Source organism: Myodes glareolus, chromosome 10 (assembly GCF_982192425.1).
Source record: "Myodes glareolus chromosome 10, mMyoGla1.1, whole genome shotgun sequence".
Classification (NCBI taxonomy): domain Eukaryota; kingdom Metazoa; phylum Chordata; class Mammalia; order Rodentia; family Cricetidae; genus Myodes; species Myodes glareolus.
The window spans coordinates 46,023,762-46,047,030 of record NC_142035.1 but is presented as its reverse complement, the minus strand read 5'-3'; the positions used below and the strand labels follow the sequence as shown (position 1 = coordinate 46,047,030).

Sequence of the window (23,269 nt, the reverse complement as noted above, 5' to 3'; positions counted from 1 at the left end):
CCTGCCCCTTGCCTCTTGTGCTGGGATCAAAGTATTTTAAAAGCTCCAACTCAAACAAGACTACTCATACTAGAAAATTTCTTGTATAACCTAATCACAGACTAAGGCTAAACATCTATTGTCATCTCCATGATGCATTAACTCCAGGCTACTTTAAAATGAAAAAACAAAACAAAACAAAAACAAAAAACCCCAAAAAGCCATTTACATAAAAGGGTAACTTTGACTGAGTTCAGACTTCATGGTTCAAGACACTGTTGACTTTTGAAATTCAGTTAACTTTATTTAAATTGAAAAACATTTCCTGAAACTGTATTTAGCGTCAAGATCATTTATAAAAATCACCAGTATTTCTAATGCAAAAAGTTTATGTAAAAAGAACCAGTTTTTACTTTGGAGTTTATTCTTTAAACAAATTGTGGAGAAGAGAAAGAAAAAGTAGGTTATTTACAGAAGATATCTACATATGTACTCAGGTACAAACTCGGTGACAGAAAAGACTTTAAAATATGCTGGCATCTCAGAAGCAGTTCTCAAAGGGGATTAGTTTTCTCAGATTCTGGCAATGCCTAAGATCCTTCTTCATCTTCGATCTTGGGAGCCAAATAATATTTTAAGTGTCCCATGTCAGAAATTTTGTATTCTACAACTGAAAGACAGGAAAAGTTAATTACTGAGGAGTATTATAAATACCACACTACAAAACAATGCTCAAAGTTAATAGCTTACCAAGAGGTACATCTGCAGACATACTGAGTGTTACTGTAGGAGACAGTGGTGTGGCTTTTGTGAAAAAGTTCAGATACCTCAGTGCAAAAGTTAGCTGAACCGGCTCATTCATGTCTATAGTAACCTAGAGGAGAAAGCAAAACAGGCTCACTATAGACAACATCAAGAAACTCATACTAAATTAATTCATAATATACAGCACAAAGCAAAACCTTTAGTTTTGGAAGGTTTTTAATGAAAACTTAGGAGACTTAGGAAAAGAAACGCATTTAGCTTGTTTCTCCTGTAGAACCATATCCCAAGCAAGCAAAACAAGGGCAGCTTATCCAGACTGCAAATACTAATCTCGTCTAAAGAATATATAGAGAAGAAAAAAATGAAATGGTAGCTAACCAGTAAACCACTTGACTGGTATGAGTACGAGCAAAGTTCTGGGTTCAATGTCCAACACTCAACTCCCAGACCCAAAAGTAACCCGGGCTGGAGAGCTGGCTTAGGGGTTAATACTCAATGTTCTCCCAGAAGACCTAAGTTTGGTTCCCAGCATCCACATCCAGTAGCTCACAACCAAATTCAATGACTCCAGACCCAAGGGATCTGATACCCTTTTCTGACCTCATGGGCTCACACTGACACACAAGCACATCTAAAAAGAAAAAAAAAAAAAGAAAAAAAGACCAACAGGTTGAATGCAGGCTAAGGGACATGTCCACCAGTTTCCATTGTATCAGCATCAATTTTATTCAAGTCCAATTCAAACTAATGAACATACAAATACTGAAAAAATCTTTAATTTCCTTTCTTGTAGTAATGCTTATACGTCAAACAAAATACTTAGGAATTAAATGTGCTGAGATCTGAGGTTGACAGGGAAGTAGAAATAATTCAGCACAGATTAAGGTTAAGAACCAGACTATGGATTGTATGTATGTATGTATGTATATACATATTCCAATTCTTAGTTATACATTTATTTTAAATCCATGCAGAGGACAAGATAATAATTGTGTCAAGCACTCTGAGATTTCATCATATTTAGCCCTAAAAATAATTTAGTTCAGACTTCTGTCTGCAATTACGAGTCCTGTTGCCTGTGCCTCAGTGGAAGTTGACATTCACCTCTGCTCAGCCTGCTTCTGCACCATTAAACGGGCTAGCACATGAATCTCCAACTCATAAGCTACTACTAGAAGACCTACATGATCCCTACAGACTTTCACAACGCCAACCATTTTCTTCTGTTCACATGTTGACCCTCACATATTTGTCAGTCATTTCTAGGAAGCAGAAAACAGGGAGTTCAAAGACAGCCTGGCCAACTCAGATTCCATCTCAGAAAAGCTAGGGCTGGAGAGCTGGCTCAACAGGTAAGCTTGTATTTCCCTTTCAGACATTAATTATGCAACAACTCTTGCTACTTACAGCTTCCTCCTCTTTATCAACGTTACTTGTTTGTGACAACTTAATGTGTCCATTTCCAAGTTCTCCACTTGCAGAAAACGTCACCCCATTCTTTGCACAGGATATTACCACAGCATCTCCAATATGGCTAAGGTCTCGGCATATGCGCGCAAATTCACCAGAAGGCATCTTCACTACACAGCTGTACTCCTGTTCCTGTAAATCCCAAAGTTAAAGGTCAGTAATGACAAGCGTGAAGGCTGCTTCACTTTCTCTTGAGCATCTTAACCAGAACTCAGAATGCAAGACTTCTGATTTCTTTAAAACTCAATTTTAGACTGTCAGAGTTTAGTGAAATTGTGCCATTCATTCCAAATCCCACAACCCCACTGTGGAACATGCATCAGCGACTATCACAGCTTGGGAAAACACACCATCAAACACGAGATACTCTGCCAGCACCCAGGAGGCAGAGGCAGGCAGATCTCTGTAGAGTTAGAGGCCATCTACTCTACAGAGTGAGTTCCAGGACAGCCAGGGCTACACAGAAACCCTGTCTTGAAAAACCAAAACAAGATACTCACAGGGATTCCAAGTTGCTCAACATCTAAGTCCATTAACTTCATTTCATAGTCTGAAACTTTCTCTTGATCTAACAAAGGAAAGCAAATGTTACTGAAGCACGTTTACATCTATGATGTAAAATTTATAACCATAATAATTCTGATGTTTAGTTTCAAGAAACAGAACATCACACTTTGTTTTCTGTAACTGAGTTTTAAAGGTGTTAACTTACTTGGTGCTTCAAATACAAGCGCTAAAGTATCAGCGTTATCTTCAGCCCTCAGTGTAATTATGTCTTCATTACCAGCACATTTGAGTATTTTGGACATGCTAGAAAGCAAAGACACAAGCTTATCAACATGTGCTCAACAACTACGTTCTTAAAGGCAATTATAAGATGTTATCATTACACACCCACACCGATGGAGAAACAGTTAAACAGACTAAGGTACCCCAAATACCTTCGGAGTGAAGTAAACTATTGGGAGTTGTGACCCTTAAAACCCACTAACTGGCAATACGCGAGGAAACATTTTTTGAGCAAGGTGTCCTTGGCTTCCAATGTACTGAAGAGTGTGCCCTACCACGTCTGGCCTTTTCATAAATCTTTAAAGAATGTAAAGAAATGATTGTTAACTCATGTATCTATAGCAAAACTAAGTCACACATAGCCATTGAACACGCACACAGGTGGCAGTAATCCAAGGAGCTGAGGCAAAGTTAAAAACTAAGATTGGTAAATTTTCCCACAAATGATGCGCAGTAAAATTCTAGAATCCAAGACGGTCTATTGTCCCTCTAAGTGGACATTTTCACTAGCACACGTTTAATAGGCAGCTAAAATTAGCCAGGATCAGGCTGTGCCACTAAAAAGCTGCTGGCATTTAATGAGCAGATCTCTGAAGCGGGCATTTTCCCGCCGCCACCCGTTTTGTGGCTTTGGCGGGGAAATCGCGGGTTCGCGCGGCCGCCAGCGCGGGCTTTTCAGAACGCGCGCTTCGCTGGGCTCCGCCCCCGGCTCCACAGACCAATCAGAAGGCGCGAATCACCACGCCAGCCAATGAGGGCACGAGGCCGGAGCCCCGCCAAGACCCGAGGCGGGAGGGCTAGGGCCCAGCTCCCGCCACCCGCTCACCTGGTTAGGTTTACGCCCATGGCCAGGTTGCGGTCGCAGCGGTACGTGTCGAAGCCTTCGGAGCGTAGAGTGAGCTGCACCAAGGAGACGTGCGACGAGTCCATGCTCTGCAGGTTCACGCCGCCCGAGCTGATGTCCCAGCAGGCCTCGTTGATGAGGTCTTTAAGAGCCTCCAACACCTTCTTCAGGATGGAACCCTGGACCAGGCGAGCCTCGAACATCGTGGCGGAGTGACGACAACTAGATGCTAGCTAGAGACTGACAGAAGCGAGGTCTGGCCGCCGAGGTCTCCCGGTTCGCGATGCAGAAGTAGTAGCGAAGATCCAGAGGGAACAACTGGAGCCCGCTGTGCCCGCAACCGTTTAATACTGCCGCATCCTATGCGCGCGCTCTTCCCGTGCTCGAGGGTCACGACGTCACCGCGCTGCTCCACCCACCTCCCCTTCCGGACCAATCGTATCTGTGAATCGCGCAGGTCCGCCCAGCTGCGCACGCAGAGGCGGGGCTGCGGCGTACGAGCGTGGGTGGCGTGGGGCATCATGGGATCCGCATAAAATGTCGTCAAGGCCCGGCTTTGTGGCGTAGGCTTGGTTGCTTTTTCTTTCCTGCGATGTTTCCGCGCCACCGTAATGAAAATCACGTACGAAACGAGCTATGCGCGGCGGCCCGCCTGAAACCGAAGACTATACCTACTTAAAACACTACTGAACGCGTTCCTTTTCCTACTACGTAAGCGAAAACGCTGCAAAATATCGAGTAATAAAGAGGCCACCGCATCTTAACCCTGATTTCCTAACACTTCACAGTGTGCGTCGCTCGTAACTTTTCTCCCTAGAGATTAAGGAATACCTTCTTACCGTGAACACTTCTGTAAAAACCCACAAAGTATTACTATCTCTCAAGATATATAACCCATAGGTGCCACCTACTTTATTAAGTTTGCTCTTATTTTCTTAACTGTTGGTGTTATTAGTGTTTTTATTTTAATTTTAGGCTGGAGATGAAACCAGCCTAAACCTTATCTAAGCCGGGGATGAACCCAAGGTCTCGACAAAACATTTCGAGTTAGACGCTAAGCACCAATAACCTCATTTTAAAAATCTTTTCCCTTTCATGAAAACGTCAGCTATTACGGGTGGAGCGTCTTTCACTGTTCCTGGGCTGCTGCATTTTGTTCTACTGAAATTTCTTTTTCCTATTGATTATAAGGATGGGGAAAACTGAATGCAGACAATGGACACCAGCTACAAACGGATATAAGGCTAATTGTTTTCCTATTTCTAATTTTTTTTATTTTTGGTGATGGATAAAATATATTTGATGCTTAGTGTAAAATGTTAGTGTGAAACGCCACAGCTTCTATTTCAAATGCTTCTTCTAACTGTATAGAAATTCACTGAGTTGTTATAGATTTTTGGTGTGTGATGTTTTTATTTATTTGCAAGTTTTTAAAATAATAAGGCTTATAAAATTTCAAAAACTTTAATATTTTAGCTGATAAGAATGGTTTACAACTGTAATTCCAGCACACGGGAAGACTGAGGGTGGCTGGTTGTGGATTTTAAAGTTGGCTTTGACCATCTACCAAGACTGACACAAAGGGGAGAAAAGGAATATTTTACATTTTACATATGATAGTATTAATCAGGTATCTTGTTTGTGTATCATTTCCTTGTTTACAGCATTTCTCTTTAGGTCAGTCTTGTCTGTTTTTGCTTTTCCTCTCAGAGATCTAGTCAGAAAACTGCATAAGACCTCTTTATCATTGAGCTACAACCCCAATCTGTTAACAGTCTCTGTAATGTATTGAGGCATGCCTCAAACTCACTCTCTTGTCCAGGCCAGACTTGAACTCACAATCCAATGCCATAGACTCTGGCCTAATTTTTTAGTTGTCTTTAATATCTTAACGTGGCTTGTAGAATTCTGATGTGGGAGAATTGTCTGTACTCTGTCAATCATATTTTAATAAAACGCTGACTGGGTCAACTGTTCCTACTGGAGATTGCTCAGGTGGTCTCCCTTGGTCAAAGATGATTTTTCTTAAATCAGAATGAATCCACAGCCTCTCATTTTCTGTGGAAATAAAAGCAAAATCTCTTCTCCAGAGTAACATACCTTTTGACTTCAAAATATTGACTTCAAAATACCTATCTTGGGTTAGTTCAGCAGCATTTATAAACAAAAGTCTTTTAGCAGCTGTTTCTCCTTCCTCAGCATTCAAACAATTCAAAGAGAGCATAATAACATACAGTATCAAGATTCTCTGTGTATTTTCCATCTTTATTTTAACCTCTATTTCTTTTATTTTTACTTTTACTTTTTGAGACAGGTTCTCTGTATATCTTTGTCCTGGAATAACAGTGTAGACCAGGCTGACCTTGAACTCACAGAGATCCTTCTGTCTCTGTCTCCCCAGTACTGGGCTCAAAGGTGTGTGCTACCTACCACACCTTGAACTCAGAGATCTGTCTGTCTCTGTCTCCCAGGCATTGGGATTAAAGGTGTGTACCACCACACCCTATATCTTTCTTTTTTTCTTTTTTCTTTTTAATGACTTTAACCTTTTAGCCTGCATATATTTTTAAAACACTGTAAACCATTTAGAGGTTTTCTTTGTCTTTGAATCTCTCTTTACTGTATATCTCTCTTTTTTTGACCACATGAGTCTTTAAGGAGAGGACTAAAACTGTGGTTTTTACGATTGGAATTAGCCCATTCCTTAGCTTTACAGCCTCATGGCTGAGGTACCAACTGCAGCCATTTTTATTGCCACAACTCTATGGCGTTTCAAGGTCCTTGCTAGCAAGGAAGCTGCAGCATTCTGCTCACAGACCACATTCATTCAGACTGCCTGCCTCAAAGAGTCAGAGTTTGCCCTGGCAGGACAGCCCAGAAAGCCAGCATTTTAAAACAGCGCAGCTTTTTTCCTGCTACGACTGACTACCGAAAAACATGCATTCAGCTTTTCATCAACACAGTTTAAGTGTTTCGTGGCAGGACCTCTTAATGAGCTGCAGGGTTTTGTAGCTAAAGCTGAGTCAGGAAGCCTCTCTTAGATGAGAGCATTTGCTTGCCTCTAGCAAGCAGAGCAGACTCGAGAAATTGTTGCTACCAAGAAAACATGATTTACTCTATTCTTTCCCAAGCTTTGTCAAGCTTTTTGTGGATTCAGTTATCCATGTCTGGGCGCCATATGTAACATGAAGGCTGGCTTGTTGGGGTTTCTGACCCGCCCAGTACCCCAACAAGCTGGCAAGTCTCAAAGAGAAATCACACACAGGACTCCATAAGGTTATAAACTGATTGGCCCATTAGGTCAGGCTACTTATTAGTCCTTGTAACTTATATTAATCCATTATCATTATCTATGTTAGCCATACAGCTCAGTACCTTTCTCAGTTTGACAGCTTACATGTTGTCTCTTCAGTGGTCTGCGCAGGAGTGGCAGAGGAACCTCCCTGCTTCCCAGAATTCTCCTGTTCTCATTGTATCACCTCTACTTCCTGTCTGGGTTTCCCGCCTATACTGCCTGCCTGGCCAATCAGCATTTTATTAAAATATGATTGACAGAATACAGACAATTCTCCCACATCATTTCCCTCTTTTTTTTTTAAACAAAGGAAAATATCCATAGTCCATTTGTTGGGAAAGTGGGCGTTGTATTTCACGCTACTTCCTGCTGGTTTGGCGTGCTGATAATCTTATGGGGACCTAAAGAAAATTTAGAATTATCATCAAGTCCTGACTGGAGTATCCTGTGAGTCTTGATCATCTCAAGCAGCAGTCTTGAACCTGTTCTGGATGAAGAACTCTGTCATCTGTCTTTCATTGAATATATGTATGTCTGTATATGTCTATATGATTACTGTTTAAGTTTTCCACAATGAACAATGAGTTTTTCTTGCAGTGACATTTGAAGTTTCCAGGAAGAAGATGGGGCCCCATAACAACTCCACCTGGTTGATATGACGTCATGATACTGATAGCGCTACTACTAGACCTGTTTTGGGTACCAGCTGCACAAGCACATTCCAAGATGTGCTGAAATGGTGCACATCTTGTGCAACATTCTGGCCAGACCTCCACAAAATACTCAGAGACTATTTGCAATTTTAAAAGACATTGATCTTGAAATTTAACCATCATTTTACTTTCACAGGATCCCCAGAAAGAACGTCGCCCCCATGACAGCTGGAAGTAATTCTAGAGAACGACGTCCCCTCTCCCAGTAAAGTTTGTCCTTGGGTTTAGGGACATCATTTAGGGGTTGGTTATAATTAGTATACGGGGGAGGAATTTTATAAGCGTGGGAATCTTTAAAAAAAAAAGAGGGATAATTGGATTATGGGATAATAGATGTGTACTTGTGAGCTATTGTTTTTAGACAAACATATTGGTATCGATTCTTATATATTGATACAAAGTTAAATTATGTTGACTATTTTATGCATGCATGCTTCTACCTCTGTTTAAAACATTTTTATGTATTGGTATATATATATATTGTATTAATATATGTATATTTACCATATTGCATTGTACACTTCTACTTCTGATTAAGATACTTATATATTGTTTATGTATTGATATATATAGTTACCATATTGCAATGTATACTTGCATATTGTTTATATTTGGAGGTCACATTGTTCTCATTTATTGCACAGTTGTTTATTATCTCAGTCTTTAAGTTAGATAGATATTGAGAATTATATATATCAACAGTCATCTAAGTTTGTCATTTATAATTAGACTAATCAGGTTCTTTAGATACATAGAGATTATATTCAGTATAGATAGATAATCTTCAACCTCTTCAAAGAGCTGTAGAAAATGGCCTTTAATCTAATTCAGAGTTCTGTGGTAGGGAGACACAATCGCTCCTGGCAACACTGGTCTATTCCCAAGAGAATGTTGAGCACAAAAGACACTCCACCTGGAGCCTTTCTTCTTGGCAGAACTGGCCTTTGGGTAAAGAAATGCTCATACCTCAACTACTGACAGAGTTACAGAATATCCGTAAATGGATAAAACAGGACTGTCATATCCTGCCAAGACAGGGTAAGATAGTTTTGAAGTTTCTTGCCTTTGAAAATGGTATGTCAGTTACATCAGGCCTTAGCCAAAGTTGGTTGCTTCAATGCTGCAAACGTGACTTTGGGTGTTTGCCCAGGTAGCCAGTTGTCTCTGTGATTTGTTACAGAATTCCTCAGATTTTTTTTTTTAAACCATATGTCGGGATCATTCAGACATGTCAGTTTTCCCTACTCTATTTACCCCCCTCCAGCAAATCTATTAGAAGTATCTGTTTTATTGGATTTGGGATATGTTCAGTTTGATTCCCCCCCTTTTATTTTATTTATTTATTTATTTATTTATTTATTTATTTTTAGTGAGGTAGGGTCTCTCTATGTTCCCTGACTGTACTGGAGCTTGCTAGGTAGACCAGGCTAATAATTTTATCTATCTATCTATCTATCTATCTATCTATCTATCTATCTATCTATCTATCTAATATGTGTGGATATTTGCCTTCATGCATGTTTGTGAACTTTGTGTTTGCTTGCTTGCTTGGTACCCTTGGGGCCAGAAGACAGCGTTGGATCTCCTGGGACAGGAGTTAGAGATGGTTGAGATGGTTGTGAGTTGTCTTGTCTTGTGGTTGCTGGGAACTGAACCTGGGTCTTCTTTTTTCCTTTGAGACAGGGTTTTTCTGTAGCTTTGAAGCTTGTCCTCGAACTCACAGAGGTCTGCATGTCTCTGCCTCCCAAGTGCTGGGATTAAAGATGTGTGCCACTACTGCCTGGCTTCGAACCTAGGTCTTATGGAAGAGCAGACAGTGCTCTTAACCACTGAGCCATCTCTCTGACCCAGGATTTATGTCAAAACATGGGAGCTATGGATATATAGTGAGAGAGTGCTTGCCTAAGCTGTACAGGCCCTAGCAGGATCCACAGTGTCACAAGAGAGACAGAGAGGTGTTTGCACAATTTGTTTACATTCTTACATCCAGAATTTCTCACTCTGTTGATGCCACTACTGTTTTTAATGCATTACGCTGCAACAACTCAAGTAAAACAACTTCTAAATCCCTGCCATCCATTTGTAAGTTTTTAAAAAAATTACTTACTATGTACACAGTGTTCCACTTGCATGTATGTTTGCAGGCCAGAAATAGGCACCAGATCCCATTATAGATGGTTGTGAGCCACCATATGGTTGCTGGGAATTGAACTCAGGACCCCTGGAAGAGCTGCCAGTGCTCTTAACCGCTGAGCCATCTGTTCAGGCCCATGTGTAAGTTTTGATATTTGGTATAATGAATTGTTTTATTAACCCTTATTTATATGTGGTGTATGCATGCCGCAGCTCATGGATGGAGGTCAGAGGAAGACTTTGAAGAGGCAGCTCAGTTCTTCCACCATGTGGCTCCAAGGATAGAACTCAGGTTGCCAGAGTTAGGGGTAAGTGCCTCTACCTGCTAAGCCTAAGCCATCTTGGCAACCTGAATTATTCCTTCCCATATCAAAACATAATGTAGGGTGGGGTTTGAAGCTTAATATTACTTTGTGTGTGTGGTTAGGATGTTGGGTTAAATCTCCAGCACCACAAACAAAAATAAAACCCTATAATATAGTTACATATATCTGTGAGGGTTTTCTTTTCTTGAGTTTCTTAAAATCTCATTTGCTTTGCTAACTGTAGAATGTGTTCTGTCCTACCTACCATGGTATTGCTTTGCTGACAACAGCTGTGCATTTTCTGTTTCTCTGTCTCAGTGCAAGCTAAGCAGAAGCCCTGCCACTGAACTCACCCCATTCCCTGAAGGTATTTTAGATGGCACATGAACTCCATTGGCATGCTACCTGCAGTGTCCATGAATTAGTTGAAAACAAATACTTAGAAATAGCTATGCTGTATTTGAAAAAGGCCTGTCTAAGGAGGTAGCGTTTTACCAGAGATGCTGGCTGTTTTAAAAGAAGAAAGAGCATAATAGGCTGAGATAATAGAATGATTAAAGTGGCAGACATTAGGACTGGGGATGTAACTCAGTGGGAGAGTGCTGGCCGAGAGACCAACAGATAACCAGAAGAGAGACATGCCGGGAAAATGTACAATCAGTAGCTGGTGATGGAACTCAAAGGCTGAGGTGGCTAGAACATAATGAGCCATTGAAGATGATGCAAGTGAGAGAGGCAAGGTGGATTATGAGGTCTGTGTCGGTCCTTTGTAGTAAGTCCAAGGAAACGTTAAGACACACCCCTCCACTTTCAATACAAGGTCTCACCGTGGAAGTCAGACTACTTGGAACTTGCTACATAGCCTCACTGCTCATAGTCTAGCCTCAAACTTAGGACCCTTCTACAACATGTCTTTGAAATGATTCAATTTGCATTTTCAAGGGGTCTCTTTAACATCTAGGAAAGGTATAAATGAATTATGCACGCTTTTCTCTGATGCCTGGTTAAACTTGTAGAATAGATCTGTGGGCTTTTCCCGAAACCATTCCTCAAATTCCAGATGAGGAAATCACATTTAAGCTAAGCGTGGTGACAAAAGTTGGTAAGATGTAGAGAAGAGCAATTATTAGATACTGGTTATTGATTTATTTTGTGAAAGCACTGCTTGTACTGCTTGTTGTCAAACGTAATTTCACCTTGCTACCTAGAACAGAGGGACCTGGGCAAGGGCCAAAACAATTGAAAAGTCCCAGCCCAAGACAGTCATTGCCCATAGCAACCTGACCACAAAAGCATATACCTGTCAACCCTAACATATGCATTTGAAAAGCAAAGGGCTAATAGCCACTCATACTTCTGGAAGAAGTCCTGCTTGCTTGCCTGCTCACCTCAGCCTATGGTTCTAGAATATAAAAATGAGAATGCAAACTCAACTCAGGACTGAAATCTTTTGTTTGTTTGTTTGTTTGGTTGGTTTATTTATTTATTTATTTATTCAAGACAGGGTTTCTCTGTGTAGTCCTGGCTGTCCTGGAATATGCTCTGAAGACCAGGCTGACCTTGAACTCAGAGATCTGCGTACCTCTGTCTCCAAAAGCTGGGATTAAAAGAGGACACTACTACTGTCCAAAGAGGATCAGGAGTCTGAAGTCATCCCTGGCTACATGACAAGTTTGCAGCCAGCCTGAGCTACATGAAACCTTACCCCGCCCCCCCCTAAAAAAAAAACCAAACAAACCAAAAAACAAAACTGAGAATAGTGTGGGGACTGTCAAATTTAAGTTCAAATGAATGTAAATTCACTAAGAAAAATACTTTGATAAATTCTTATGAGATCTTGCTTCTGTTTTTCTAAACAAATATTCGATAAGACATGAAGAATGACATGACTTTTAAACTAATATTCCTGCCAGTCAGTGGTGGCACACACCAGGACAGGCTCCAAAGCTACAAAGAAACCCTGTTTCAAAAACCAAAAAGAAACAAAACAAAACAAAAAAAAGAGGGAGTTGCTGTGGTCATGTGTCTCTTCACAGCAATAGAAAGCCCAGCTAAGACAGAGGGAAGACTAATAAGCAGGGGAGAAAAAAAAAAGAAACCAGTAATTGAGGAAGCATAAGAGAATGTGAAGGAACCAAATTCTATGTCTGGGGATAGAGTCTTTTTTTTTCTTTTTTTTTTTTCTTTTTTTTTTTTTCTAGATGGGGTTTCTCTATGCAGTCCTGACTGTTTTGGAACTCATTCTGTAGACCATGCTGCCCTCGAGTTTGCAGAGATCTACCTGCCTCTGCCTCCCAAGTGCTGGGATTGAAGGATGAAGGTGTGAGGAAGAGGAAGATTTTTTTCCTTTTGATATTTTGTGCAATTAAAGAAAGGTATTAAAACTGACATAAAGTGCCAGTAGCATGACTTCTAAAACTGTCTGAGTAATGAATTCTTGCTCCCCACAATGCTGATTTTAGGTGTGAGTTCAGTTAACCTCACAAGTGAGTTCAATTCACTACTTGGTGTGATCCAGATAGGTCTGATGATGATAACGGAGAACTTTGTTCAGGTAAAATTCTAAGGCATTATCTAGTTGAATACATGTTTCATAACTCCATAACTCTGACTTATGTTAATTGTTTTCAGGGTCTTGGTTTATTTTATTTGATGTGTATGGGTATTTTATCTCCATGTATGTCTGTGTACTATGTGTGCTACTGGTGCTGTCAGAAGCCGGAAGAGGATATTGTATGCCCTAGGACTGGAGTCAAAGACATTGTGACCTGCCATGTGAATGCTGAGAGCCAAACCTCTGCAAGAGCAACAAGTGCTCTTAACCTTTGAGCCATCTCTAGCCCTGTATTTTGGTTTTTGAGACAGGGTCTCTCACGTATTCTAGACTGGACTTGAACTCACTATATAGATGAAGATGCCTTCAGACTTTTGATTCTCCTGTCTCTACCTTTCTCATACTGGTATTACAGATGTGTACCCTCATTACACCCAGTTTGTGGGGTGCTAGGGACTGAACTCCAGCTGTGTGGGTGTCATGCAAGCACTCTACCAACTGAGCTTCATCCCAGCCCTCTAACCTTCTTATATTAGACTGGGCTTGAAATGCAAAAACTGAGTTTGGGGCTGGAGAGATGGCTCAGAGGTTAAGAGAACTGACTGCTGTTCCGGAGGTCCTGAGTTCAATTCCCAGCAACCACATGATGGCTCACACCCATCTGTAATGAGATTTGGTGCTCAGAACACTATATACATAATAAATAAATTTAAAATAAAAAAAACCTGAGTTTGATCAATGCAACACCCTTCAACTACATGATTGGTACCCAAAAGGAGTGGATCTGGATAATAACACCTTTACTTGTCCCAAAGATGCAGTTGCTCTGAACTGATGCTCTAGTCCTTTAGATGCTCTGATAAATAAAGCAGTGACAAATGGTGTTGGTCCAACTGGTTCTCACACAGACTTCGAAGCATTTACAAACATTTTAAAATTATCATTGATATGTTGATTTTTAGAGACAAGAAAGAGCAGCTTTGGTGGTCTGAAGGCAGTGGTACTTTTTATCTGACAAAACAAAACCAAACCCCAAAACCAACAAAAACAACCAGCTGAACAAGAACACCTAAGTATTTGTGCAAAGTTGTTAAAAAGGAAACAAAATTCATAGTTCAGGGGTTCTGAAGTTTGTCTAAGTGTTATACTGCCACTTTGACTCCATTCTTCTTCTTCCTCTTCTTCCTCCCCTCCCCCTTCTTCTTTCAAGACAGGGTTTCTTGTGTAACAGACCTCCTGTCCTGGACCTCACTCTGTAGACCAGGCTGGCCTATGAACTCACTTGAGATCTGCCTGCCTCTGCCTCCCAAGTGCTGGGATTAAAAGTGTGTGCCACCACTGCTTGGCTCACTTGAATCATTTTAACAGGAACTGAAATATACTCACAGAGACCAGTATCATTTATTTATTTATGTCTTTTTCAGATACGTTTTGAAAACTCACTGTTCAGATCGAAATCGCTAAGAAGAAACTGGACCTCCCTGTTGCAAAGACCTCTTACTGTTAGATTATAGTATGTTTTAGGACTGGGATCCCCTGATTTTCACCAGGGCAATGCTGGAGCAATACCAGTGTTACTGAGTTCAGGCAGCTAATGGGAACAGTGGCTACAGTGTGATTTTTGGTAATAGACTGGGTTTTAGTTCTTACTATTTTGTAGCTGCCAGCTAAATACAAGTTTAAAATCTATTCATCAACTGCTTAGGCTATGTCAGGCATGTAGGGAAGCCATAGAAACGGTCCAAAAATCAGTTACGGGAGTAGCTTACTCGTAGAATATGTTAACATAAGCTAGGCCTGAATTCTGTCTTCAGCACAAAGCAAGACATAGCCTTAAAACAAGAAATTTGTAATACTTTGTGTAATGGTTAAGTAAAACGGTGCTGTTCTCTAGCGTGGCAGCAGTGGGCAGTGGGCACTAGACCATGCCGCAGGTCCCTGAAGGCAGCTGGTCCCGGGCAGGGAGCCCCAGAGTGGCCCACGGGCCATGAGTGGCAGTGGATCCCAGGCAGGGAGTCGCGTGGCGGGTGAGAGACCGAGAGGGATAGGCACGCCACACAGAGAAAGTGGGTATTTATTTATTTAGTGGGTTATGGAAAGGAAGGGGAGAGGGAGAAGGGGGGGAGGGGAGGAGAGAGAGAGAGAGAGAGAGAGAGAGAGAGAGAGAGAGAGAGAGAGAGAGAGAGAGAGAGATGGGGGGAAGGAGAGGAGCCACAGCAGCAGCTACCTCTTTGGGAGAGAGAAGGAGAGGCTCAGACTGGAAGCTGAAGAAAGATCGGTCTGCCTCTGTGGTGGACAGGGAAGGCAGTAGGCGGGGCTTGTCTTGTCTTTTTTTTTCTTTTTGGCAGGGTCTCATTGTGTAGCCCTGGCGCAGGCTACATAGATCAGATCCACTTGTCTCTTCACTTGTGCTGGAAAGAAAAAAGGCATATGATTTGAACGAGACAAACCAGCCAAAGCGATTTCTGAGCTCGGTGCCTAGACAGAATCAGTGCTCACTAATTTACTAACCAAGGCTTGGCAAGGCAACGTGAGCTGAAGTCTGGGTTTCACCTCTGCTATGAAGCCCTCTGTTCAGAGGTCCACCTGGTCTCTCCATCTGGACTCCAGGCTGAGAGCAGCAAGTGATGGCCAGTCTAGACCGCCGGGAGGCGCTGTCGTCTCCCAGTAACCGGCTACATCCTGCGCGGGCACACGCGGTAGGACGCAATTGCCCACCGCTCCGTTTTGCTCGCTTATCCCGCCCCCTCCCTGTCTTGTCCAATGAGCTTCATTTTCGCCTCGCACCCACCCCCTTCCTTCCCGCTGCCCCGCCCCCTAGCGTCTAGGCTCCCGGGTCGAGATGGCGGCGGTGCGCGTGCGCTCTGGCTCACATCTTCCCGGGAGGAGGAGCGAGCGGCCTCTGGGGAGGCAGCGGCTCCGCTCTCCGGGCAAGGGCGGCGGCGGCGGCGGTGTTGGGCGGGGCCGGGCTTGGGGCTAGCGGCGCGGCTGCAGGAACTGTGCGAGGCATTGCGGGGCTGCGAGGTGCTCGGGCCCGCGGAGAGGCCGTGCGCGCTGAGTCTACCTCCGCGGCCATCGCGCTGCTCGTCCTGGGTGACGTTGTGTCTTGGTCCCCAGCATGACCGAGCTACGGCAGAGGACTGTCCGCGAGGACGCACCGCCGGAGGACAAGGTAGAGGCGTCGTTGAGTGCGGGGGGCGCGCCGGCAGCCTCGTCCTATTACCTTTGTAGCGGCCCTCGGCACCGGGCCTGGGCTGCGCAGAGGGTCGGCGGGCGTCCTTCGCTCGTGGGGTAGCCGTCCGCGGGCGCGGGGAGTAGCGCGTGAGCTCTGGGGTAGGGGGGCCCACGCTTTCCCTAGGCCTTCCCGGTGTGGAGACACTGGACACCCCATAGACCTTGCCTGGGGCCCGGTGAGTGCGAGGTAGAGTCACCGCTCGCTTTAAAAATGCTGTCGTTAACTGGGGAGTGGGGGAGACTCAGCCATAACATTTGTTCCCTGGGAGATTAAAACCCTTTTTTGAACATGATTAAAACATTAAATCTGTTGGGGTCTATCGAGGAGGCGTCTTGATTCATGCGGTGTGCCGTCCGGTTAATGAGCAGGTGTGTGCTCCCAATGGTGGGTTTGTTTACTGCGCCAAGTGTGGGCATTGATGGGGTAAGGGAGGAAGGTAAGGAGGAGGCCATTTTGGCAGGGACACAACCAATGTGGGGAGCTTGAAAGTGCAAGGTTTGTGTGAAGTTGGGAAAGGTGGAGAGTGGTTATGTTACTGTGGACATTGTGTGGCAGCCTTTGCGCTTCTCAGCTTTTGCAGTGGTCAGGATCGGTGATGTGTAGAACAGACTGAGGGCTCCTGGACCAGAATGATGGAGACTGGTGAACTCAGGGATTGCCAGCTGGTGACCTGCAGAGATGCTTTCTTAGGCCCACAAGCTGATACGAAAATAAGGGTTCTTCTGACGGTTTCTAGCCTGTCTTCTATATTGCAGCATCTGCCGTTTTTTCTCTGATTAATAGTTGACACAGTTTAATATCTTTTTGCTTATTCTAGATAGGCTTTCTCTGTGTTGTAGCCCTGGCTGGCCTGGAACTCGCTCAGTAGGTCAGACTAGGCTCGAACCTAGAAATCCTGCCTTCCGAGTGCTGGGATGAAAGGTGTGGGCCATCATGCCCGGCTTAGTATCACCTCCCCTTTCCGGTTTTTTTTTTTTTCCATCAAACCTACAACGTCCACTTTTGTCCTCTGCACTTTTGTTTGGTTTTAGACAGAATCTCCCCATGAAGCCCTGCTTGCTGGCTTGAACGTCATCCATCTTTCCTACCTGTGCTAGGCATGAACCAGCCAGCCAGCTTGTACCTTTTGACTGTTTAAATTGGTTAGAGAGGACATCAGGAAGGAAATAGGCATAAGCTTTAGTGACAGTATGCCAACAGTGATTTTACCAGGAAGAATGTTTCAGATGAAAGATAAAGGGCGTTGATAACTTTGTTACTACTGTAGACAGTGGTCATCAGAGGAGAGCTCTATTCTATCCCTTTGGAGAAAGTTTAGGGCTGAGGTCCAAATTTCCAAGTATCTTGCAAAGACAGAACTTACAAATCTCTAATCCTCCCACTTGAGTATGGTAGATTGGCCCTGGGTCCTTGCTGGTGAGTTTGAAGGCTACACTGTGAGCCCCTGTCTAGTCAGTGGGGGTTCTGGACCCAGGAGGTGGGAGAAGTGGGAGAAGAAAGGGCGGAGTGTTGTGCTGCACCCTTCGGTCCCAGCAAAGGCAGAGGCAGGTGGAGCTCTTGAGTCCTCTGAGTGAGGCCAGCCTGGTCTATGGAGTAAGTTCCAAACAGCCAGGGCTATATAGAGAAACTTTGTTTTTTTTGGGGGGTGGGGAGCCTAACACTGCCCCTCCCCAAACCCCCGTTAACTATAATAACTACATAAAACGTTGGTGATGTTAGCGGGTGAAACAGTTTTTATACTCACTGCCCAGTTTTTTGTCTCCATTCCCCAAGCATTAAGTGTCGGTTGATTCTTCCATTCACATCCTTATTTTACATAGAGAAGGTCTGAGGAGCTGTCCAGCCTTAGTAATTACAAGTGCTTTTAAAGCACGTGTGTCGTGCAGGAGGCTTGTGGTTGTGAAGTCTGCTAGGTGTATGATCCCTAAAATATAGCAGTTATGCATTCTGTTCAAAAGATTGTTGTAGGCAATTAGCTCATGCAGGGTAATGATTGTTTATTATATCTAAATCATATATGGGATTTTAATAAAGTAAAATATATAAAAATTATTTTAATAGAATAAAATGAGATTTTAAAAATAAAAAATATTTCTAATAAAAAGTACATTAGGAAACATTTTAAGATACATTATTTTCTTTTGATGAATATATATAGTGAATTTTTTTTTTTTTGAGACAGGGTTTCTCAAACCCTGTGTAACAGGATGTCCTGAAACTTGCTTTGTAGACCAGACTGATCTTGAACTCACAGAAATCCACCTACCTCTGCCTCTGGAGTGTTGGGATTAGAGGCATGCACCACCACTGCCTGGCTTAAAAGATTTGTTTTTATTTATGTTTCTGTGCCTTTTTAAGGAAATGAATTGTGGAATTTGAACTCTGTTACTTCATATTGCAAGAATTCAAAGAACAGTTTTCAGGTCAGTTTTTTAAGGAGCAATCTTGAAAGATTCCTCTAAATGTTGCAGTTGCTAAACTGTGTTTGCAAATCTGTCTTGTTAATAGACAATCACCACTATCAAAATAATCTGGAGAATGTGTTTATAAAGGTCAGGAGGTATTTTGATATATTTAGCATCCTAGAATGGAATTCTCAAAGCCAGTTGCTAATAAAGGAAATGTTCTCTGGGATCTAGAGTCCCAAAGCAGTTGCCAAGCTAAGACCCCTGGACGTTAGCTTTAGCAGAGTTCTGTGCTGCCCGGTCATGTTTTCTCAGCATAGTTTAGGAAGCAAAAGGATGAAACCTGGACCGAAATACTGAAAACGATTGGTTTGTCATTTCAGGAGACTGTTGTTATGGACTTAAACGGAAGGCTCTGGGTTTTTGCTCGACTTAGATGCAAAATCATCTTGTAAAACGTAAAATATAAAAGCAAGTGAGGTTTTAGTGTATGTGTGAATGTGGGGGTAGAACTTTTTTTTTTTTTTTAAAGAAAAAATACTGCACTCCCTCATGGTCTAGTGGTTATTAGGATTTACACTTTCACCTCTGTTGCCTGGGTTCTATTCCTGGGCAGAAAAGCCTCTCCAGGCTGGGTGGTGGCGGCACAGGCCTTTAATCCCAGCACTGGGGAGGTAGAGGCAGGCAGATCTCTGTGAGTTTGAGGCCAACCTGGTCTACACAGTGAGTTCCAGGACAGCCAGGGCTGTTACACAGAGGAACCCTGTCTGGAGAAACAAAACAAAAGAAGAACAAACAAACAATAACGAGAGAGAGAGAGAGAGAGAGAGAGAGAGAGAGAGAGAGAGAGAGGATAATTCTCAGTCATTGCTTCTCTGATGTATATATTTTGAAGTCCAGCCCTGAGAGTAGCCACTGGGGCATCTTTGAGTGGAACTCCCTGTTTGGCTTGGCCACCACAGAACTCCATTCAGGGCAGTGTGTGAGGCTTAGAGCAAGTGCTGTCCAGGCATGACGAAGCATCAGAACTATGTGGTCTAGCATCGTCAGTCATCAATGTCAGCAGGTCCCAGAACATTCTCTCTTCAGTCAACTGTGTACATTGCCTGTGACTCTGATATACTTCATGACTCTGGCTGAGGTTGATGTCAGTATATGTGGTCATGTCTATAATTTAGTTCCAGTGGTGTACTCATGCTCACAGGTGGGACTGGAACCCAAGGCCTTGCACATGCTAGGTAGATTGTCTACCAACTTACCTATTTATGTCATAGACTCTATTCCTATTTGTTTTTCAGTGATATTTTTTCCTGATTTAAACAATTGTTTTTGTTTTTGGTTGTGCATGGTGTTAAACCCAGGCCATAATGGTTGCTACTTCAAATATTCTATATTGCTAACCCTTAAAAAAATTAAAAATTATTGTGTGTGTGTGTGTATGTATTCTATACCCCTAGCCCTTAAAAATTCTCTCTCTCTCTCTCTCTCTCTGTGTGTGTGTGTGTGTGTGTGTGTGTGTGTGTAGGTTGGGGGAAAGTTTTGTGAATCAGTGCTCTCATTCCACTTCTCTTTGTGTTTGAACTCAGGTCACCATCTCTCAGGTCAGGTTCTCGGTGTTTTGAGACAGGATCTCATGGAATTCAAGCTAGCCCCGTACCCTTGATCCTTCTGCTTCTGCTTCCTGAGTGCTGAGATTATGGGCATGTGTCGCTGTCCCCAGATGGAAAACTCGAAGTGAATCTTTGTTGTACATTTCACAGTACAAATAATCATTCTTTGGACTGTTTGAAAGCATCTCGTCCATGTGTGTAGTTTTCATAATTGCTTGCCTTTCTGGTGTTGTGTAGCCTGAGCAGACTCCTTTAGAGCTTGTTTACCTGCTCCTGTGCTGTGACAGCTCTAGTCCCCCACTGGTGCAAGAGGCTATGGGGTTAAAAAAATACAGCCACTCCTCCAGTTTGGAAGGACTGGGCTCTTGACTATTAAGTTTGCCAGAGTCTTGTTAAATGAATACTGATTTGTTCCTGGCATTAAGCAGAGTTTCTACTTTCCAAGTCTTGCTCTGTAGTAGCTGTTTGTGGGGAAGTGGTTACACCCCACCCCCACCCTCAATTAGCTACCTTATTTGTGCCTGTCGCTGATCTTTGACCTCGTGTTTATCCAACAGTAGGGATGGCATTGGATCCACAGAGCTGCATGACCTCAAAAAGAAAGTTAAATTTTATCGTGTTATTTTAAGTGGCAGTACTTGCTGGGTCAGGATTTGAGGGAGGGGTTACTGTGAGGCTCCTTCCTCCTGCCTGATTCCCCAGAGACATACCCCCTTCCATGGTAAGCTGTAGAGCTCCTGAGGGCTGGCACCTGTGGAAAGGCCATGACCTGTCTTGCCAAGATCAGATATCCTTTTGATTTGGTACCTGTGGCATCAACCTCTTCGCAATAGGGTCTCTCCAGAGTCATCTCGAGTGTTCCTGAAGACTTGAGAATTTGAAAAAGTCTTTGGGTCCTGGGATCCACGGATTGTTTTTGAATCTCTGATATGGAAAGATGCCTGTCATGGACTCTTCCCCACCCCCACTTAGTGACTCTTAGAGCTGTGTCTTCCCCCTCTTGTTTCCTAATTAGTCTTGTGGTTTCACACACACACGTACGCACACTAAATTATTCTAAATTATTAGAAAGAAATCTGTTAGTCTTGTGTATCTCTTCTGTTCCTCTGCACAATTCAGGACTCAGGCTCTAACCAAGCGTTTCCTGGATTTCTTACCTGCTGCCCTGGCGCATTTCCAGTAGTTTGGGACTTGAAGCCTTTACCTTTGTAAACTCCCACTGAGTCTCGCCTCGCTCTTCAGGATGGGCTCTCAATGCCTGCTGTTCTAGTCCAGCTGCGCTCGGCATCTTCTAGGCCTTCTGAAGTTACCCTGTGAATTATGGAACAAAGGCATAGACTCCTTCCTGTCTCCCTGCTGGGTGCCTCTGTGTCACTGATCTTGGTCCTTGGTTCCAACCTCTGAAGTATCTTTTGTTGTCATCTTCTGCCACTTTGTCTTGTTTAAATCCCACTTTCTCACTGGAAATGATCCAGGCCGATACTGTAGAAACAAATGAATGTGCACATGTCAGAATAAAATCTGTGAGCACATGAGAGACCCAAACATGGTTCAGCCCCTGTGCAGTAGCTGTGACTGAACCAGTGGCCATGAGTAATTTGACAGCTTTCCTCTTTGTGCTCGTGGAAGCCAGTGCCCTTAAGGTTCTTTGTAAACAGTGTTTCAAATGTATTCATGGCTGTGAAGAAACAGATGAAGGTAAAGATACTGTAGAAGCACCAAAAAGAATGACAGAAAAGCTCTTAATTCTGCTGATTAGGTACCACTGTTAATATTCTGATATATTATGTCATTTCATTTTGAACATTTTACACATTCTTGCATTCTGTGTATACAGCTGCTTTATGACCCATGGTTTCCCCATTTTTCTAAAAATAGGATTTGAATATTGGGATTTTTAGCTCAGTATTTTTTTTTTTAAGATTTAGCTAACTTGTTTATTTTTGTGTGTGGTTGCTTTGTCTGCGTGTATGTATCTGAGTACCATGTGTGGGACTGACACCTGCAGAGGCCCAAATGGGGGTCAGTTTCCTTGGAACTGGAGCTACAGAAGGCTGTGAGCGATCATGTCAGCTCTGGGAACTGGACTTTACAAATAGTTTTTATTATATATTTATTTGTGTGTATGTGGCAGAGGTCAGTTTATGGAACTTGAACCTTGTTTTTTTTTTCTTTTGTTTTGTTTTTTCCCTTTCTCTTTGTGTGGGTTCTGGAGACTTAATTTAGGCCACTAGGCTTGGTGGCTGGCGCCGTTCCTTTATGAGCTGTCTTGCTGGCTTTTTTTTTTTTTTTTTTTTGAGACAGGGTTTCCCTGTAGCTTTGGAGCCTATCCTGGTACTAGCTCTTGTAGACCAGTCTGGTCTCGAACTCACAGAAATCCACCTACCTCTGCCTCCTAAGTGCTGGGATTAAAGGCGTGCGCCAAAACCGCCCGTGTTTTGTTTTTGTTTTTGTTTTTTTAACTTAAAAAGATTATTATTTTTATGTGCATGTACCTAAATAAATTTGTGTAGGAATTTGCAGAAGCCAGAAGAGGGTGTTGGATGCCCTGAAACTTGAGTTATAGGAGGTTATGAGCTGCTATGTAGGTGCTGGGAACCACACTCAGTCTTCTAGAGCAGGATGTACTCTGACCACTTAACCATTTCGCCAGTGCCAGCACCCATCATTTTAATAGCGATAGGCCATTGTGCTGTGTGCCGAGCTTTAGTCTGTTAAACTAGTGAATAATTTAAATTGTTTTTAAATATTTGGCTATTGTAAGTCATGATGTATGAGAGCTGTGATTAAAAAAAATACAGCACTAAACTCTTATTCTTGCATGATCTCCATGGCAGATTCTTTTGTTTAGAATTACTGACCCAGAAAAGGATGTCCATTGTTTAAGCTTTGATACAATTGAATGCATTTCCTTCTACAGGAAGTTCGTAGTTTGCACAATGTGTTTGTAATCTTTCCTTCACTTGTTTCTTGATTTTAGCCTAGCAAGGACAGTGCAGACTTGGGGGTTGGCTGGCCTGGTTTGTACTGTAGTGCTGTGCTAATTTGCCATCTGAACAGTGGACTGGGAATGGTGGCTTATTAACTGTTCTGATGCATTCTTTCCTTCTCCACATGAAACATACTTTAGAACAAGCTACCCATTTTCTCCAGAGAAATTTTTACCTGACTC

At 42.8% G+C, this 23,269-nt stretch overlaps 2 protein-coding genes and 2 long non-coding RNA genes across 6 annotated transcripts in view; 2 read left to right on the top strand and 2 right to left on the bottom strand.

The window, feature by feature from the left end:
* Positions 1-257: 257 nt before the first annotated feature.
* Pcna (proliferating cell nuclear antigen) lies at positions 258-4,050 on the bottom strand. The gene is made up of 6 exons (XM_048455379.3): positions 3,830-4,050; positions 2,927-3,024; positions 2,715-2,782; positions 2,152-2,346; positions 730-853; positions 258-649 (listed from the first exon to the last, which is right to left on the bottom strand). Exons 1-6 carry the CDS (start codon positions 4,048-4,050, stop codon positions 570-572), a joined length of 786 nt encoding a protein of 261 aa, XP_048311336.1. The 3' UTR covers positions 258-569.
* A 240-nt stretch (positions 4,051-4,290) lies between these two features.
* On the top strand, positions 4,291-12,126 carry LOC146892660 (uncharacterized). Of its 3 annotated transcripts, none has more exons than XR_015004165.2 (3): positions 4,291-4,558; positions 10,202-10,296; positions 11,794-12,126. It is a non-coding gene; the product is annotated as an uncharacterized LOC146892660 (long non-coding RNA). The 3 variants fall into 3 exon arrangements; XR_015739070.1 differs by having other exon boundaries at positions 4,291-8,893; XR_015739069.1 differs by having other exon boundaries at positions 4,291-10,296.
* A 2,785-nt stretch (positions 12,127-14,911) lies between these two features.
* On the bottom strand, positions 14,912-15,587 carry LOC125413749 (uncharacterized). The gene is made up of 2 exons (XR_007236023.3): positions 15,359-15,587; positions 14,912-15,258 (listed from the first exon to the last, which is right to left on the bottom strand). It is a non-coding gene; the product is annotated as an uncharacterized LOC125413749 (long non-coding RNA).
* Positions 15,588-15,821: 234 nt separating this feature from the next.
* Positions 15,822-23,269, top strand: part of Cds2 (CDP-diacylglycerol synthase 2) — a 46,768-nt gene continuing 39,320 nt past the window's right edge. The window contains exon 1 of the mRNA XM_048455380.3: positions 15,822-16,019. Coding sequence (XP_048311337.1) covers positions 15,966-16,019 — 54 coding nt within the window. The 5' untranslated portion in view covers positions 15,822-15,965. The remainder of the gene's footprint in view (positions 16,020-23,269) is intronic.

Coding starts and splice junctions, on each gene's coding strand:
- Pcna (XM_048455379.3), bottom strand. CDS start 4,050: ATGTTCGAGGCTCGCCTGGTCCAGGGTTCCATCCTGAAGAAGGTGTTG. Junction 2,783..2,926: donor GCTTGTATTTGAAGCACCAA/GTAAGTTAACAC, acceptor TTCCTTTGTTAG/ATCAAGAGAAAGTTTCAGAC. Junction 854..2,151: donor TTGATAAAGAGGAGGAAGCT/GTAAGTAGCAAG, acceptor TTTCTCCTCTAG/GTTACTATAGACATGAATGA.